The 17,520-nt window shown below is 47.0% G+C and overlaps 1 protein-coding gene across 1 annotated transcript in view; it reads left to right on the forward strand.

Moving 5' to 3' along the window:
- Window positions 1–17,520, forward strand: part of gsk3ba (glycogen synthase kinase 3 beta, genome duplicate a) — a 94,666-nt gene that overhangs the window by 72,245 nt on the left and 4,901 nt on the right. The window contains exons 4-10 of the mRNA XM_057336688.1: window positions 591–701; window positions 1,928–2,058; window positions 6,723–6,829; window positions 7,487–7,584; window positions 13,389–13,484; window positions 16,739–16,925; window positions 17,021–17,119. Of these exons, the coding sequence (XP_057192671.1) occupies window positions 591–701; window positions 1,928–2,058; window positions 6,723–6,829; window positions 7,487–7,584; window positions 13,389–13,484; window positions 16,739–16,925; window positions 17,021–17,119 (829 nt within the window). The remainder of the gene's footprint in view (window positions 1–590; window positions 702–1,927; window positions 2,059–6,722; window positions 6,830–7,486; window positions 7,585–13,388; window positions 13,485–16,738; window positions 16,926–17,020; window positions 17,120–17,520) is intronic.

Below are 17,520 nucleotides of genomic sequence, written 5' to 3' on the forward strand. Positions count from 1 at the left end.
GAGAGAGAGATGCAGTAATAAATCATTAATTGGTGTAGATAGTAATATAGTTCTCATTCTTGGCCTTTATAACTGAACGCAAGGACCTTGTGGATAAAGGAAGAATGGCATTAAAGACAGGATGTGACATCTGAGGGCTCAGGGTAGCCATGTAGGCCATTCTCTTCAGTTGTTTTTTTTAGTTCCTCAGAAGGATATGAGCTCAATGTCTGAAAATGTATGTTATGTAAAGAGGGTGGTTATAATCATCTTTTGCTATCAGGCAGAATTCTACACAATGCATGGCATTCAATGTCCTCAACAACATCATGCCAGAGGATTGGCTGTTTTTGTGCTGTTACCATAGCAGCTTATTTTAACAGTCCACTGACTGGCTGTTCAGCGATGAAGTCACTGAGATATTTGGAAGCGTATAGGCCGTTTTTAGTGTAGAGTTTGACTCAGCGCTATTATCTTTTATCATATGTTATGTGTTTTACAATTGTGTTTAACGTTTCTATGTGTGTGCTGTAATATTACTCAATAACTGTATGTGTGCATATTCTCATACAGTAACCCATAAAGTTTTCTTTCTTGTTCCCTGTCCACAGAAAGATGAGGTGTATCTGAACCTGGTTCTGGACTACGTCCCTGAGACTGTGTATAGAGTGGCAAGACACTACAGCCGTGCTAAGCAGACCCTTCCTATGGTTTATGTGAAGGTACGTTTGTGTGTATATTATTCTCTAACATCCATAATTTGTACACTAACTGTATACTCACACCGCCGCCGTCGAGAGCGTCAAAAATCGCTCTGGCCGCCCTGCCAAAAACGCTGTAGAAAGATTTGTGGACGCTCTGGCGCTCTGACGTAGACCAAAGTTTACAGGGCTGCGTTCTCTGGAATCCTTTCAAACGGTGGACTTCTATGTTCCATTGGTTGCCACCGAACCGCATCATATCTCATTACCATAAAGTTGACCTGATTTCAACTCTCCTCGACGCCCTCAACGGCCAAGACACACCGTGCCGCTGCCAGCTCACATTGAAAATGAATGACTTCCGGTCACTTTGACGCTCTCGACGGCGGCGGTGTGAACGCACAGTAAGGGTATCTCTACACTTTATTATCCAGTGGTTTGGTACTTTTAAGTACCATGATTCATCTAATATATAACATCACCTCTGAAAATGTCCACTTTTAATAAGCCTCTAATGAGTTACTAGTATGCGTTTCAATGAAAATATTATGCTCCCGCTGGTTAAGTATAAGAGTGTGTTGGCGTTCAGTGCTGTTTTGCGTCACCAGGGTCTCGACTGCTGTGATGACATCATCAATCCTTTGTGTCTGTGCTGAGCTACATCCTTCCTGCTATGGCAGGATGTGACATGAATAGAGAAACAAACACTTGGCAAGCCATAGATTACATTTGGTTTTGAGATTGATCACTTAGACATTAAATGATTTGATACTTTTCAAACGATGAGAACAAAATTGCATTCACGCGCTGGTCCAACGTTAACTCCCGGTGACGGTCTGTGTTTAGTTATGTCATAATAATTTATATTATATTTAATTTATATTAATTCATACTAATATTTTACAGTATATTAATTGTATTACATTTAAAACTACTCAACAGTTATTGATTCTTTGCTGAGGTCTACCGGAAGTTTAGTTTGTTTATGTTGTTGCTGCTGAACAGTCTATACTGTATATTGTATTATATGTTGTAAATATTATAACAGTTTTGACTGGGTGTATAAAGCAAATAAGTGCACACCTTGTGATTGGACATTGTATAAATGGGTTAGTTCATATTAAAATGAAAATTTTGATTGATATCATGTACTGCATTGCAACTTAAAATTGCATCATGCTTCAGAAAACCCTAGCTTGTTGCTTTTTTTGTAAACTAATTGTGAATGTTTTTTCTTATCATTGCAGTTGTACATGTACCAGCTCTTCAGGAGTCTGGCCTACATCCATTCCTTCGGGATCTGTCATCGTGACATAAAACCTCAGAACCTTTTGCTGGATCCAGAGACGGCCGTGCTTAAACTTTGTGACTTTGGCAGGTCAGTTGGTAATCTCTGTATAGCTTTTACATAGGGTACAATCAATTATTTTATAACCTGTTTGAGGTGTTATTGGATCTGTGCAGTAAAAGCATTACTTTTCTGCATTTAACTTGAAAATCCCATATTACACCTCACCATAGGACTCCAGATGGTCTCGCTGTGCTCTATGACGTCTTTGTGCTGACTTCAGCTGTTTACGTTAAATTTGCTTTCAGATATTTGTGGTCTAAAATACTACGGAAGATTTTAAGTGTAGTGATATTCTGTTATTCATTCACTTGGCTTATGTCTGTATAGTGTTTCAGAATTCCAATGCAAATGAATGCATAATATCAAGCACTTTAGACAAAATGGGCTAATTTTGTAACAAATGAGAATGCAGACGTTGCAGCAGTCTTTAAACATGCTGGAAGTGGTCTAGAGATATTTAAAATATTTTAAGAAGCAGCTAGACACAGAAACCGCCTTACATTTGAAAGCAGAATAAAAGCCATCCGTGCAGTCCCTGCAGGATTTTGCGATCGCAGAAGTTAACGCATAATAAACAAACTCCGCAAAATTTGCGGCAACTTGCAAAATTTAGAGACTGTCGCAGATTTTCCTTATAATTTGGCCGAAGACGCGCCATGTGCCATCATCACATGGCGCATTCCTTCAAAACCTGCTCCAAAAGGTCAAGCAGAGATACTATAGAAGGGTCTGTAACACTTACAATTTGCTAACAACATCTATTGCCATCTATTTAAAAAAAATAGCCTCTGGTCTCATTTCCTTCGTTCCGCTGAAGGCGTTAGCATTTTTTTTGCAGGCTAATGGCTTTGAGTCAAGTCAGCCTCACTGATGTGTGTGTCACTTTCTTAAACAACACACCTGGAAACAACATAAAGTATGGAAGCCGCTAGGTTTCACCGCGCTGCAACGGAAGAAAACACATGCAAACCGAAAAAAACACCAGCAAATTCAGAAAGCATCTTCATTAGTTTGGCGACACATGCCCTGCAAATTCTCGCACAAACAAATCAACACAAACAAATACAGAAACGCGCTGCAAATTCTCGCAACACAAACAAATACAGAAACGCGCTGCAAATTCTCGTAACACAAACAATACAGAAACACGCTGCAAATTCTCGCAACACAAACAAATACAGAAACGCGCTGCAAATTCTCGCAAATTCTGTATTTGTTTGTGTTGCGAGAATTTGCAGCGCGTTTCTGCCTGGGATGCCGTAACGTGCCCCTTCCCCTGGGGAAGCAATTCGCCAGGGGGAGCGGCCAGGGGGGAGTTGTTGTCAGAGCCTTAGCTCCGAGAACCAAGTCCTGGTTAGGCCAAAGGGGCGTAATTAGTACCACTTGATGCTCCTCTTCCCTGGCCTTGCACAGGACCTGTGCAATGAGGCTCACTGGGGGGAAGCGTACTTCCGCTTGTCCCGCGGCCAGCTGTGAGCAAGGGCATCCGTGCCTAGGGTTGCCTCGGACAGGGAGTACCAAAGCGGACAATGGGTGGAGTCCGGGGAGGCAACAGGACCACCTGTGCCTGGCCGAACTTCTCCCAAATGAGCCGGCTGCGCGGGGATGTAGTCGCCACTCCCCGCGAGGCGTCGATTGACGAGAGAGCGCATCGGCTGTCTGGTTCAGGACGCCTGGGATGTGTGTGGCTCGCAGGGAACTGATCACCTGCTGACTCCAGAGGAGGAGGCGCCGGGCGAGTCATGTTAGCTGCCGTGAGCGAATGCCACCAATGATATACGCCACAGCAGCTGTGCTGTCCAACCGGACCAGCACGTGCTTGCCCTGCACGAGAGGTAGTAGCCTCCTCAATGCAAGTAGCACAACCAACAACTCTAGGCAGTTGAAATGCCAACGCAGGCGGGGGCCCGTCCACTGCCCCAACACTGCGTGCCCGTTGCACACGGCACCCCAACCCTACAGGGAGGCATCCCTAAGGGGACCCCTGTCCGCAAGAAGGTCATGGGAGACCAGGGGGTTAGGGTGTGTCGGCAGAAAAGCGTGATGACCATATGCCTGCTGCCGGTGTGCCACGCTCTCCAAGGAACTTGACTCTGTAGCCAGTGTTGGAGCGGTCGTATGTGCATCGACCCGAGGGGGACCACCCCCGCCGAGGATGCCATGTATCCCAGGAGCCTCTGAAATGTTTCAGGGGGACCGCTGACTGCCTGAGAGCTTCAGGCAGTTCAACACTGATCGGGCGCGCTCTGTAGTCAGTCGCACTGCCTCAGGGAGTCCGCGAGGGCGCGGGCTTCCTCATCGCAGGTCTCACGCCCTCCGCGGGGGGTGAGCGGGGCCGCTCATGAGGACAGAGTCGAGTTCCATACCGAGAAAGAGGACGCTCTGCACCGGGGAGAGCTTGCTCTTCTCAGTTGACCTGTAGCCCCACCGATCTAGGTGCCGGAGCACCAGGTCCCTGTGTGTACACAACAGATCTTGAGAGTGCGACAAGCTGAGCCAGTCGTCGAGATAGTTTAGTACCCGCACACCTTCTTCCCTAAGGGGAAGGAGGGTGGCTTCCATGACCTTCGTAAAGACTCGTGGAGACAGGGACAGACCGAAGGGGAGAGGACCTTGTACTGATATGCCCGTCCCTCGAACGCGAACCGTAGGAACGGCCGATGTCGAGGGAGGATCGAGACATGAAGTACGCGTCCTTCAGGTCGATTGCCATGAACCAGTCCTGACACCTGATGGACGTCAGGATGCACTTCTGCGTGATCAACCTGAAAGGCAGCTATTGAGTAGGTGCCTGTTCAGAACACACAGACCCAAGATAGGGCGCAACCCCCCGCCTTTCTTGGGGACATTGAAGTACAGGCTGTAAAACCCGTTGAACATCTCGGCTGGTGAGACGGGCTCGATCACTCCCTTCACCAGAAGGGTGGCGACCTCGGCCCGAAGTACGGGAACATCCTAGCTTCTGACTGAGGTATATTGGATGCCCTGAAACTTGGCGGGCGTGAGGCGACTGGATCGCGTAGCCGAGACGGATCGTCTTCCCTAGCCAGCCTGACAGTCTGGGAAGCCGGACAGGCTCCCAGAATGATACAGGGGGACTAAAGGTACAATCTTTTTCATCATCCCCCCGGGGGGTGGTTCGATGGCTAGCAGTACGGATTTCTTGCCGGGGGAGGTCTCCCGGGGAGGAGATCGGCTCTGCTGTTTTTCCTGCCTGGCGACTGTGCAGCTCAACGCACTGTCTGACTGAGAGTGCTGAGGGCTGGTGTTTATACTCGACATTGCGCTTCGCCATGACGCAATGTCGAGTTTGCCGTTCACCGTCGTGCAGAGGGTGGGAGCGGCTGTGATAACCCAGAGAGAGAGGAAACTCTCTTTTTGAGAGTAAGTGGGCGCTAGCCCCCCGGAGGGGGCCAGCAGATGGAGAGACGGGGCAGGATCCGTCCCTATCCGACTTCCCAGCGATGTGGCTGGGGTCGGGCCCAATGGTAGCCTCGATCCCCCTGAGGTCTTCCCACGAGGGCCTCTTCGCCACGGCTGCTGATGGGGCGATGGTCTCCTCTTCGCTGTCTCCTCCAGGGGGGCCGCCTGAGTGGGGGGCGCCAGAGCTGGAGGGCGTCGAAGAGGACCAGGGCTGCTGGGAAGCAGACAGTGCACGGGACTCGACAGCCGAGGCGGCCGAGTCACGGCACGGAGGACTGCTTCTTTACTGTCGAGAACGCTCCGGGGGAGGCCTCATGCGGGTCTCGCTCCCCCCGACGGGTGGGGGGTGAGCGGGGCCGCTGCGGCTCGACAGTAACACCAACCAACCCCCCCTTGCGAGACGGGTGCGTTGAGAAAGCGGACCTTCTCGGCGTTACTCATCTGCGCAAGAATCGGCCAGAGGAGTTTCTCATGGACCACAAGTGTGGACATCGTCCAACCCAGGACCCGTGTGGTCACCTTGGTCGCCCGTAGAGCGAGGTCGGTGGCGGCGCGGAGTTCCTGCATAAGCGCTGGGTCGGTCTTACCCTCGTGGAGCTCTCTCAACGCCCTGGCCTGGCAGAAGCCATAGCGTGGAGAGAGGAGGCAGCTTGGTCCGCTGCCCTCCGGAACTGCCGAGACGCCCAGGGGAGAGTCACTGCAGGAAGGGACCGTCCGCTGTCCGCGTCATAGATTCCAGCAGAAAAATGCTCACCAAAGATCGTAGAGAAGCTCATCAGATGCGTAGGCTCTGAAGAACAAAAGGTGAATGAATGAGCACGCCGGCTTCCATCTTATACCCGGACATCCGGGGAGGAGTTCGGCATGCAAATTTCATTCTCCAATTTTCATTGGCCTTTTCTAAATACTCAGAAGATGATAGGTTCTCAAGACAAACCCCATTCTGTCGGTTCGACACAACGTCGAGAGACCGACAGAAAGGGAAAGTCAAGTGTGACTGAGGCTTTAAGTGTAGACGTCCGAGTTCGACACATGCTCAGTACAAATGAGTATTTGAGTAGTATTTTTAACTTTTCCGGTAAAATTTTGAATAAAGCCACTGCAAAATTTAGCATTTTCGGCAGAAGAAATCACAAAAAAATCTCTGCAAAATTCTGTGGGGACTGTTCAGTGGATCAAGGTTTTTGTCACCCTGTATGTTAATGTGCTCTCACATGTTAATAAGTATGATCAGAGACTCCTGTAACAATGTGTTCTCTTGTACGCAGTGCTAAGCAGTTGGTGCGTGGCGAGCCCAACGTTTCTTACATTTGCTCACGGTACTACAGAGCCCCTGAGCTCATCTTTGGAGCGACCGACTACACCTCCAGCATAGGTATGTTATCTTTACGCATATCGCCTTTGCAAATAAATCTGCTTTAATGAATCACTACTTCTTCTGCAGAGTAAATATTGTGAAAACCTAAAGGGAGTATTCATTTCTTTTATCTCAGTTTAATAGACAGAGACAACTATAAGTAAGCAATCTGTCATTGAATTCCCCTGAAATGAGTAAATAGTGTGTTTAAGCGTCCCAACAAGTGCAACCGATCAGCATTGAGCGTTACATTTGTTCATCTGGCAGAAACTTTTATCCAAAGTGTCTTACGTTGCAGTAAGGCTATTTTTGATCAGTGTGTCCTCTGGGAATCAAACCTATGACCTTGCTGCTAACACAGTTCTCTATGCAAAGACAATGCAATAAGATGGAGAAGTAATGGAAACTTTTCTTTGTTTGTTTAGACAATACACACTTCAGCTTTCAACAATTTTACGTATGTTTCATATAATATTATACTATTTCATATGGGTCATCAGTCATGAGCATTGTTTTACGTGTCACTGGTTATCTAGCAAGGACATGCCGTGAGTGTTTTAGACTCATTGTGTTTAGATTGTGTTTGAGTCGTTGACCTGTGACTAATAAGAATTCCCTGATAAGTAGCTGCTCCCCCCCTAATTCTCACATCTCTCTGACCCCCTTTCACTGCAGACGTGTGGTCAGCTGGCTGCGTGCTGGCGGAACTGTTGCTAGGGCAACCAATTTTCCCCGGCGACAGCGGAGTGGATCAGCTGGTGGAAATCATCAAGGTATTGGCGACACTATACGGCACTCATGTCTCACTTCATCTAGATGTCTGTGTGTGCTTTAAAGAAGCACAACATAACTGTGCCAGGAGCAGTTAATGGGAGAGGGTTAGTTCTGTACTCGATTGCATTTCTTCAACTATCTACAGTGTCAGCCCTGTAGACTTTTAAGGCCCGGTTCACACCAAGAAAGATAACTATAATGGTGACTATATAGTTTTTAAACATTTTTTTATATAAAATAACGTCTTGGTTACGGATGTAACCTCAGTTCCCTGATGGAGGGAACGAGACGTTGTGTCGAGCCGACAGATGGGGTTCGTCCCTGAGAAAATTGTAACCTACCAGTGGGTAGAGCTTTACTTGAAAGGTGGGAAGGCCCCTGCCTTCGGCCTCACAGGCGGCGGCCTTGTTTCTCTAACAGCGAGAAGCCGCCTGGTACCGTAAGGCCACTGGGTAAGCGCTACTTCCTCAAGCGGGGGATGCGCTACAGAGACCACTTCCTACCGGAGGGAGGAGTTTAGTGGAGATACCAACATGGTCTCACCGATGGGGGAGAACTCATGGGAAGAATGTGCGGACTGAAGGAGTTAACCGCGAGGTGGAGGTCCACCTAGGGAAGGTCATGGGTTACCAAGGTGGGAACCAATCATGAAGATACATCAGACGGAACCGCCCTGCTGAGGGGTTACAACGTCCGGTAGCACTAGGTCCGGTTAGAGCTATGTTGTGGATAACTCAGTTGGTACCCGGCCTAAGGGGAAGGGCTGCTCTGCCCAGCCCGCCCGTAGGAGGTGCTTGCTTAGTGATGGATGGAGTCCCTGTTCATCACCCAGTGGGGGAAGAAGGGAGGCTAGTTAGTACGCTGACCCCCTTAGGAGAAAGGGGGGCTGGGTACTGTCATAGGCGTACACCCTACCGGCCGCCAGTCTTGCCTGATGCCTGCAAGACTCGAGCCGATACCGGTTTTACGCGGAGGCTTTAGGACCTCGCGAAGGTGATGGGTGTAGCCCAACCCGCAGCTCTGCAGATGTCTGCCAGAGAGGCACCTTGAGCCAGTGCCCACGAGGAGGCTGTACTCTGTGTGGAGAGAGCTCTCACCCAGTGGGCGTAGGTGATCTTAGGACAGGCACGCCATAGTGACGGCGTCCATGATCCAGTGCGCCAATCTCTGTTTGAGACAGCCCTCCCTGCTGATCTCCAAAACAGAAAAAGAGCTGCTCAGAGCTCCTGTGGCTCTGCGTGCAGTCCAAGCAGAGGCGCGATGCGCGTACTGGACACAACACGGATGGGGTTGGGTCTTCCTCCCCGGTGGGGAGCGCCTGTAAGTTCACCACCTGGTGTAGGGGGAGTGGCGGGAACTTTGGGCACGTATCCGGGCCGGGGTCTCTGGATAGCGTGAGAATCACAGGGCCCGAGTTCTAGGCAATTTGTGGACACAGAGAATGCTTTTAGGTCCGCTACCCTCTTGAGCGCCATCCGGAGAGCCGTCTTCATCATGAGGTGAGAAAGAGCGGCATCTCCGAGGGGCTCCAGGACCGCATCAAGGTCGCAAGAGGGTACGGAGCGCGGGTGAGGCAGTGCCTTCCCGCACCCCTTAGGAACCAATTGATCAGGTTGTGCTGTCCTAGAGTTTTACCAGCAACTGGGTCGTGATGAGCGGCAATAGCGGCTACATACACATTCAGTGTGGAAGGGGAGAGATTACTCTCGAGTCTCTGGAAGGACAGCACGTTCCCAATCGATCAACTCCGCGGGTCTTCTCTCGAGAAGAGCACTAGGATGAGAAGAGGCACCACTTACAGGCATATAGCCGCCTAGTGGCCAGGGCCCTAGGCTGAGTGATGGTCCTAACCGCCGCAGGGGGTAGGCCACTCAGGATCTCCTCATCTCGTCCAGGGGCCAGACATAGAGGTTCCAGAGGTTTGGCCTGGGATGCAGGTCCTTCGTCAGGGGAATCGGCCGGGGGAGCTGTCGTCAAGAGCATTAGCTCCGAGAACCAAGTCCGGTTGGGCCAGTATGGGCCAGTATACACTTGATGCTCCTCTTCCCTGACCTTGCACAGAGTCTGTCCAATGAGGCTCACTGGGGGGAAGGCGTACTTCCGCTTGTCCCACGGTCAGCTGTGCGCTAGAGCATCCGTGCCGAGGGGGGCCTCTAGCGGGCAATGGGTGTTGTCCAGGGAGGCGAACAGGTCTACCTGAGCCCGCCCGAACTGTACCCAATGAGCTGGACTGCGCAGGGGTGGAGTCGCCACTCACCGCGATGCGTCAACTGACGAGAGAGCGCATTGGCTGTCTGGTTCAGGTCGCCTGGGATATGTGTGGCTCGCAGGGATCTGGTCACCTGTGGACTCCACAGGAGGAGGCGTCGGGCGAGTCGTGTTAGCTGCCGTGAGCGAACGCCACCTTGGCGGTTGATATACGCTATGGCAGTTGCGCTGTCCGCCGGACCAGCACGTGCTTGGCCTGTACGAGAAGTTATAGCCCCTTCAGTGCAAGTAGCACATCCAACAACTCTAGGCAGTTGATATGCCTGCGCAGGCGGGGGCGCGTCCATCGCCCTGACACTGCGTGTCCGTTGCACACGGCACCCTAACCCTGCAGGGAGGTGTCTGTCGTCACCACGACGTGCCTCATGACCTGCCCGAGAGGGACCCCCATCCGTAGAAAGGTAATTGAAGACCAGGGGTTAGGGTGCGTCGACAGAGAGGCGTAATCACCATCCGCCTGCTGCCCGTGTGCCATGCTCTCCAGGGAACTCGACTCTGTAGCCAGTGTTGGAGCGGTCTCATGTGCATCAACCCGAGGGGTATCACCACCGCCGAGGATGCCATGTGCCCAGGAGTCTCTGAATTTCAGCCTCTGAATTTCAGCACTAGGTCCCTGTGTGTACATAACAGATCTTGCGAGTGTGTCAAATGAGCCAGTCGTCGAGATAGTTTAGTACCCGCACACCTCTCTCCCTGAGGGGAGTGAGGGCGGCTTCAACGATCTTCGTGAAGACTCGTGGGGACAGGGACAGACCGAAAGGGAGGACTCTGTACTAATATGCCTGACCCTCGAAAGCGAACCGTAGAAACGAGCGATGACGAGGGAGAATTGAGACATGAGAGTAAGCATCCTTCAGGTCGATTGCCATGAATCCAACTTGACATCTGATAGATGCCAGGATGCGCTTCTGCGTGAGCATCCTGAACGGCAGCTTGAGTAGGTGCCTGTTCAGGGTACGCAGATCTAGCGACCCCCGCTTTTTTGGGGACGATGAAGTACGGGCTGTAAAACCCGTTGAACATCTCGGCTAGAGGGACGAGCATGATCGCTTCCTCACCAGAGGGGTGGCGACCTCGGCCCGAAGCACGGGAGCATCCTTGCCTCTGCTGAGGTTGAGAGGGTGCCCCCTGAACTTGGGCGGGCGTCTGAGGAGTTGGATCACATAGCCGAGACGGACCGTATCCCGTAGTCACCGTGATGGTTTGGGAAGCTCTTGTCAGGCTCCCAGGGACCGAGACAGGGAGGCTAGGGGTACGTTCTGCTTCATCGACCTCCCAGGGGTGGTTCGATGGCTGGCAGTGCGGATCCCTCGCCGTGGGGGGGCCCCCGGAGAGAAGATCGGCTCTGCAGTTTTACCTGCCTGGCGATGATGTAGCACAACGCACCATCGAATGAGAATGCTTAGGCTGATGATTATCCTCAACATTGGGTCTTGCCGCAACGTCGAGTTGCCGAACACTGTCGTGTAGAGGGTGAGAGCTGCTGTGATAATACCTAGACGATGATGTGGCACAACGCACCGTCGATTGAGAGTGCTTAGGCTGCTGATTATCCTCGACATTGGGTCTCGCCATGACGCAACGTCGAGTTGCCTAACACCGTCGTGTAGAGGGTGAGAGCGGTTGTGATAAACGCCCAGAGAGAGAAAAAACTCTTAGAAGTGGGCTGTTGGGACGGAGCAGGAACCGTCCCGGATCGACCACCAGCAATGGAATGGCTTGTGTGTTGCACGTGTGTTGCACCCACGAGAACAGCGGGACATGCCACGCTGGAGAAATTTGCTCTTTTAGAGAAAAAACTCAAACACTTCTGGAACCGCCGAGACGCCCAGGGGAAGTCGCCGCAGGAAGGGACAGTCCGCTGCACCACGTCGTAGAGCCGGCAGTCTTGTAGTTGCTACTTGTAGCGAAGTCTGTTGATCATGAGCGAAGGCTCCGAAGAACAAAAGGTGAATGAATGATGCACGCCGTCTCCCTTTTATACCCGGATATCCAGGGGCGGAGTCCGGCATGCAAATTTCATTTGCCAATTTTCATTGGCCTTTTCTAAGAAGTCGGAAGCAATTGGTTCTCAGGGACGAACCCCATCTGTCGGCTCGACACAACGTCGAGAGACCGACAGAAAGGGAACTATGTATGTATCTTATGTATACATGCAGCAACTCTATGTATCTTATGTATATGTGACCCTGGAGAAAACCAGTCTTATGGGTAAATTTTTCGAAATTGAGATTTTACATCATCTGAATGCTGAATAATTAAGCTTTCTATTGATGTATGGTTTATTAGGATAGGACAGTGGTTCTCAACCTTTTCATGGTTGCGCCCCCCTGTAAACCCATTTAAAGAACTGGCGCCCCTCCCATACTGCACATTAAGGATAGATAAAATAATGTGTAAAATATGTTAGATATAGTTTATATATTTATATATAAACTATATATAAAGAAGCAAAAAATACCTGTATATGACATTTTTCTCAAGAGATCAGATTATAAATGTAAGAACAACCCTGCTGATAAAAACTAAAGAAACCCTAAAGAAACCATCACAGAAATGAATGGTTTCCATTAAAATACCATTGTGAACCATTAGCTTTTTGTATTAAAACCATTACAAAATTGTAGTGTTTTGGGCATTATTCCAAAAGGATTAAATTGACAGATCACGAGAATGGTGAGCGTTTCATTGATTTTAACACGAGCGAGAGTTTATTCGCAGTTTATAATACAGACGCGGTGTGGTGTCATTTGCCTTTCAAAAATTTGCTTTACATCTTTAATAACTGTCAACAGCTTTAAACAGCCATCCAAGTTCAGAAATATATGAAAAGGCGCTTTATTTACACGGCACTCCCTTCACGCGCACTCTGAACTCATCGGGAGAGAGACTTGCACTTATTCTGAAATTACAGTCTGAAAGACAAACATACTTATATGATCTACCTGTTTCTTAAGCTGATGTAGAGGTAATTGCTGCTGCTTCCTGAGTGGACGTTTGCCTACTTTGTAGATATTAAGCTTTTGTGCGCAGCCTAAAATTGCACTGCCCAGGACCTACAATGAGTCTGCACGGCTGTTCACGCTCGCAGCTTCAGACGGAGCATTTCCCCCTTCAATTTGCAATCGCATTCCTCCGTGCATTCACGATCGAGTTCCAAAGGTTGGGATAGGACAATATCGTAAATAGAACAGTTTAAAACTCTGGAATCTGAGGGTGTAAAAAAATCGAAATATTGAGAAAATTGCCTTTGAAGTTGTTAATCAGAGGCACGGTAGCAGGCCGTCCTCTCACAAAAATAAAGTTTTGATATATGTATGGTAGGAAATATCTTCATGGAACATGATCTTTACTTAATATTCTAATGATTTTTGGCATAAAAGAAAAAAATATAATGTTGACCCATACAATGAATTTTGGGCTTTTACTAAAAATGTTCTTAAGTTACTTACCTTTGTGATCCAGGGTCACATAGATGTATTCACTTGAATGGTGAATAGCTGTTTTTTTGTTTTTTTTTGTTTTCTTCTAACAGGTGTTGGGCACTCCCACACGAGAGCAGATTCGGGAAATGAACCCAAACTACACTGAGTTCAAATTCCCGCAGATTAAGGCCCACCCATGGACTAAGGTGAGTAAACAGGTACAAGTCAACAGTTTTATTACTTCTAGCACAGCCATCTTCCACCTTCACCTCAACTCATCATCCTGGCCCCATTCCAACAATATCACCCATCTGTGAACATCTCGCAGAGTTCACGTATCTAGCAGGGCTTGACATTAACGCTTGTCCGGGACAAGTGAATGTTTTGTATGGGCAAGTGAGAGAGAATTTTACTTGCCCGACCGGACAAGTAACTTGAAAAAAAAAAACAGTGCGACATACGTAGAATAATAAGAATATGTGCCTTAGACAGAGCTCAGAGCTGCGTGTTTGTGTGTGACAATAATCAATGCGCACCATACTGAGTCCATGTGGACGCGGAATCCTGTTATTTAAATGTCATCTGGCTGTTCTGCGTGTCTGAGTGAATTATGTGCACAGTTTAACATACAACACGAGTGATGGTCGAGGATTTATCTGCGTCTGCACTGTATGAGGATATGTACACATGAACTTCATCTCCAGAGTTGCTCTGAGAGTTTATTTTACGATCGTTTTACTGTTTGCGTGAAGCTATCTGCAAACAAGCGTCTTCCCAAAGATCCGTCAAAATAAAAGTCCCGTTAAATTGAACACTCAGACAAAAAATTGAAGTGCCCTTGTAGTAAATTGATAAACACTGTATACTATAGTAAAGTTCAAAAACAATATAGTAAGAATTTTACTGCAGTTTACTACAAATTTATGTGGACAAATATACCACTATTGTATAGTTGAAAAGGAAAAACACAGAACTTAGAAATATTAAAACAAATTTAGGTAATCTAAAAATGATATGGCCCCAATTTATCCATCTGTATGTAACATTAATGTCTTTTTTCAGTTATCTGCCTATTCATAATGATCTACACTTGCACATTTCTGCCTGTGCTACCAAACTTTAAACCTCTCTAGCACCAGTGCTATGTGCAAAAACAGTTAATTTACAGCCTTAACACTAATAAAAATTACTGCTTGCCTTTGTTTTACAGCAGTCACGGAGAGTAGGCCTATAACCAAATTCAGGTGGCCAAAGCGGACACTAGTTAAAATGCTTAGAAGCAAACTTGACCAATCTAAATCCGAAACAATTATATTGATTATATTATATTATAATTCAAATGAAATATCATCTTTGGACAAGTAATTTTTGTACTCGGACAAGTGAATGACAAATTTACTTGTCCGAAGGACAACCACATGACAATGCTTAATGTCAAGCCCTGTCTAGTGTTCATGTTACCCTTATTCTTTCACTTTCTTGCTCTTACCTGTTCCATTGATAAAGAAGGGAAAATTCTGTTAGTATAATGTGTGCTGAGGATTCATTCAGGCAGGATTTTAAGGCATCATATGCTGCTGCAGTTTAGAGGTCTGCACGGGCTTTAAACGAAAGCCCGAACCCGGCCCGTACCCGAGATTGTTTAACCCAGCCCGACCATTACAGTTACATTTTAAGCCTGACCCCAACCCGAAGTACGTTTAACAACCAGCTTTGTTGAAATATGCTGCATTTTATGATTGCTTGCGATGATAATTAAACAAATAGCTACATGTAAGCAAGCACAGTTTCATCAAGGCACGGCGGCCCCCTCAGCAGTGAACACACAAGAAAAAATAAGAAATAGCACAGACTTACCAATAACGAAACTTTGCTGTTGATGGTTTGAGTGCCGTCCTCCTCTGATTAAAAGTTACGTTAGCCCAGCTAACACTGAAGTTCCTCTCGCTGCTTCTGCTACTTGCAGGAATGCTGAGGATACTACGGGCCAGTCTTGACAGTAATGACAAGATCAGAATTCTTCCAGAGTGCAGCTTTCCCTGCATCATTTGGAACTGTAATAAGTTTTCCCTCGCTAATATTTTGCTTTATCGCACTCATCTTTCCTTCACCTGCTGTGTTGTGACAATGAGGACAAGAGCGGGAGCACATGCGCAGAACAGTTTATGCGAAAAACAGTTTTGTGTGTGTGTTTCTCTCGTGTTTTTTGTGGTCACAATGCAGCAAACACGCAAGTACACGCCACGGCACGCACACTTTGTATATAGCCTATATATTTTTTTAGTTACAAACCTGAACCCGAGGCTATTCATTAAACATTAACCCGACCCGAAACCCGCGAGTTTTTCGGGCCCCATCAGGCTCGGGTTGCAGACCTCTAACGATCCAGAAAATACCAGAATGCATTGCACACAGATAAGCAAAAATAGAGGAGGGAAAAGGAAAAAACTGTTAAATTGAACTGTTTTGTGTTGTGTATATGCTTAATATTACTCATTCACTTAGCATACTGTGTAACTTCAGTCCCTGTTAGAATAAACTGTAAGATGAGTGTCATGTGGGGAGCGCTTTTTATGACACATGGATTGGCCGCTATGTAGGCTGTAGAGAGAGAGAAACTCACTAGGTTTTGGAACAGAGCCACCATCAGCTAGTGATGTCACATCCTCATGTCCATTTGAATCGAATGACCTCACCAGACATAGTGTACATAGTCATAGTCTTTTTTAAACATCAACTTCATTACACCCAGTTGTTGTTTAATATGTAATCGTGGTGTGTTGTCTAGATGCCTGATTATGCTACTAAATTTACCATGTACATCAAATTGATTGTGTTATCAATGCAGTTCATAGTATTGTTCTTTACCATGGGAAGTCAGTTTGATCAAATTAACACAGAATAGACAAAGTAACTGTCATTTTATGTAGTGTAAAAAAAACCTTGAAACATTTTTTGGACCTGGAATAGAGTATGTAATGTGTATATATGTATATGCATAGAATGAAACAGATGCAGAATACAAAAGGAAATGATTTGGAATGCATTTTACTGAAACAAGATAATGTAATAGTCCACAGCCTAATAACTGTGTCTCTCTGATTCCCCCTGGTGGTCATTGTGTATGGCACATGACTGAGCTCTTTGGGTGTGTAACATCATAACTTACCTCGAAATTGAATGAATCTATTGTGAATTCTGTGAAATATAAATGAGATACCTTTATAAAATATTGAACTCATTTGACTATCCCATTTTTAGAAAACCCTTTTGAATTCGAAACAATTTGTGATATATACTGTACATTTTTGAAAACCTGCATCACTTATTAGTTTACCGATACTGATTTAAGAATAAAGCTTTTTTTTTTAAATGAGCAACAGCCTAAAGGGCGTTATTTGTTTGTAATATTACGCATATAGGTTGTGGCTGACTGTGTCATCTGATCATCGATTTGTAGGTGTTCCGGCCACGAACGCCTCCTGAAGCCATCGCTTTGTGCTCCAGGCTGTTAGAGTACACACCCACTGCCCGCCTGACTCCGCTGGAGGCCTGCGCTCATTCCTTCTTTGATGAACTGCGGGATCCAAATGTCAAACTTCCTAATGGGCGTGAGAAACCATCCCTGTTCAACTTCACAACTCAAGGTTAGACGTTATTTCGTATCGTCAGACGCCAGTTGAGAATAATCAGTTATCTGATGATAAACAAAACCATTTCTCTGTTTGTCTTTGAATTTCAGAGTTGTCCAGTAACCCATCCCTCGCCTCCATTTTAATTCCTGCTCATGTACGAAACCAGGCAGGAGCCTCTACTCCAACCAATGCCTCTGCCACTTCAGGTTATTCTTTGTTTTTTTCCATTTTTAAACTATTTTCTTGTCACATAGTTTCTTGTATATAACTGACTGTGATGAAATGCTCTTGTATTAGCATTTCAGTGTGATGTGTACTGCTGAAGAGTATTGGATCAGTGCTTCTCAACTGGTTTAGCTTCACGACCCAGATTTTACATTGTACTAAAAATACTATTTTGTACAATGTGTCAACAAAAATGTCCTTAAAATCAAACGTTGATATTTTATCATTATACCAAATTTAAAATGATTGCCTGCTGTCTGTGACTCACCAGTTGAGAACCCCTGCATGAGGGTTTTGCATTGTAGTTTTATAAATAAACTATAATAACTCGTTCTAGTTTTGTTTTCTGTTTTATTATGGTTTCATTCATATTTTGAATTCA

This window comes from Triplophysa rosa, linkage group LG6 (genome assembly GCF_024868665.1).
Source record: "Triplophysa rosa linkage group LG6, Trosa_1v2, whole genome shotgun sequence".
Lineage (NCBI taxonomy): Eukaryota > Metazoa > Chordata > Actinopteri > Cypriniformes > Nemacheilidae > Triplophysa > Triplophysa rosa.